The 2,122-nt window shown below is 37.6% G+C and overlaps 1 protein-coding gene across 1 annotated transcript; it reads left to right on the forward strand.

Moving 5' to 3' along the window:
* The first annotated feature begins 220 nt into the window (after positions 1-220).
* Positions 221-1,356, forward strand: LOC127801895 (beta-glucosidase 24-like). Its single transcript, XM_052337402.1, has 5 exons — positions 221-342; positions 439-473; positions 562-658; positions 743-845; positions 1,016-1,356. Exons 1-5 carry the CDS (start codon positions 336-338, stop codon positions 1,182-1,184), a joined length of 411 nt encoding a protein of 136 aa, XP_052193362.1. The 5' UTR covers positions 221-335; the 3' UTR covers positions 1,185-1,356.
* Positions 1,357-2,122: the final 766 nt, after the last annotated feature.

Below are 2,122 nucleotides of genomic sequence, written 5' to 3' on the forward strand. Positions count from 1 at the left end.
TTAGCGGTCATCTCTTTTGAAGCCGGGGTGTATGGGTGCACCCTTGATAAGGTAGCAGTGCCAGTTCGTACTCCCTACGGCCTCATATGCGTGTGATCAATGATATCAACATATATTTATACATTTCATAGTCATGTATGCAGTCTACGTGATTGATACATATCAGGGCATGTCAATATGATGAAAACATTTTCGAGGAAGTACCACTTACCTTCTAGAGCTTATCAGGCTAACTTGAAATCCGTGCCTCACCTCGATTTGCATGCCAACCTCAAAATTTGCCCTTCAGTAATAAGCCTGCTCATCTTAGCTTCTCATCGGATTCTTACACTACAATGTCAAGTGAGTTACTCTACTCATTGCCTTTAGTTTGTTGTCATATGTTGTAACTGGTCATATAAAACATAGTGTTAATATTGTTCTTATATCATTTTGCAGGTGAGAACACCAACGGATCGGCTGTCGGTTACGCAGTATGTTTGAGAAAAAGGATCCTTCTGACGATTAATGTGTTTTTTTAGCTTTCCTTCAATAACAGAAGTATCCAAATGAATTTTGCAGGTTGGAACTTCATATTCCGCTCCAGAAGGACTGGAAAAGATACTAGTTTACACTAAAGATCATTACAACAATCCCGAATTGTATATTACAGAGAACGGTAGGTTTTGACACACCTTTTGAAACTCACGTTGATTGGAATTCCAAATATTTAGTCATATGGTTGACTGTTGATCATTTTCAGGCATGGCATTTTACAATAATCAAACAGTTTCTGAAAGCATCAAAGATCCAGAAAGGATTACATTCTACAAGGCCCATCTTAGGGCCATTGAAGCAGCTATCAGGTGAGTTAATTCTTCCTACTTGCAGGCAAACTGTTTTCTTATTGTTCAAAACAATACGCACATATGTCAACAAGCTTTCATCCTGCAACAATGGGATAGTCTATTAAATTAATTAAGGTGCTGAACTCTCGTCACAATTGCTCATTAATTAAGTTCGTTGTCTTTTACAGGCAAGGTGTTGATCTCAAGGGTTTCATGGCGTGGTCTTGGCTCGACACATTCGAGTGGAATTCAGGTTACACTGTGGGATATGGTCTCAACTACGTAGATTTCAAACACGGTTTGAAAAGATACCTTAAAGAGTCTGCTCTTTGGTACAAGAGATTCCTAGCTCCTTGAAAAGATTTTAGGAGTTTGGACTGTTGTGATCCTGTTTTCAATAAGCTGAGGATGTGCTCTTGGAGCCCTCGCTGTCATGTCTGAGTTGATATGAATGAGTGTTCAAGATAAGACCTTTTAGTATCGTGTATCTTTGAATATTTTCAATAAATTGCATGATGTGTTTCTCATAGCAGTTTTCCTTGTTGGCTTCCATTGATGAGGAAGGAAATGAACTGAGATGGAAAATACAACTTTTGCATAACCCATGGCAAGAATTTAAATTAATCCCACTCCATTTTGTCGTACGCATTTGCCATATCAAGCTTGCTTTAACACCATATGACCTCCCTGCGCTAAAAATTTTCTTTTGAGACAAGGGATTAGTTCCTGCACAAGTTGGCATTTTGGTATTAATGTGACATATGGTTGATGAAGAGCTTTGAGAAGGAAGCCAGTTTGGAAGAAATCTTGAGTCATTTTGGTTGCTTCTGGACCTGCTATGCCCATTGAGATTTATAAAAAGAAAAGGTTATATCCCAGGATATAGGTCAAGTGGTGGATGAGTGATATACTGGGATTAGTATCAATAGGTTACGAGTTCGATACTTAACTTAAGTAAGGGCAAAGGCCCGCCTACGATTTATCTCCTTTACCGAAATCAAGGCCACGAGGGGCGAGGGACCGTGCAAGGGCCGTAATCCCTAGTATTGATGTGTTAATTACCTGGGTGAGAAACTATTTTCAATACAAAAAATTGAGTGTATGTTCTCTTTGTTGTTTTTAGTTTTCAATTTTTTAAAATAGTGAAAACGTGTTTATTTTCATATTTTAAAAAACATACTTTCAAAAACAAGAAAAAAATTTGTAAAGAAAACTCAAAACAACAAAAGTTGTTTTTGAGTGTTTTTAGCCAAAACATGCTAAAAAATCTCAAAACGCAAAAAACTGACAGCTTT

This window comes from Diospyros lotus, chromosome 5 (genome assembly GCF_014633365.1).
Source record: "Diospyros lotus cultivar Yz01 chromosome 5, ASM1463336v1, whole genome shotgun sequence".
Taxonomy (NCBI): domain Eukaryota; kingdom Viridiplantae; phylum Streptophyta; class Magnoliopsida; order Ericales; family Ebenaceae; genus Diospyros; species Diospyros lotus.

What these genes read in the sequence shown, in the direction of transcription:
- LOC127801895 (XM_052337402.1), top strand. An exon ending in ATTGTATATTACAGAGAACG is followed by an intron (nt 659 to 742) that starts GTAGGTTTTGAC and finishes GATCATTTTCAG; the next exon opens with GCATGGCATTTTACAATAAT. An exon ending in GCCATTGAAGCAGCTATCAG is followed by an intron (nt 846 to 1,015) that starts GTGAGTTAATTC and finishes TGTCTTTTACAG; the next exon opens with GCAAGGTGTTGATCTCAAGG.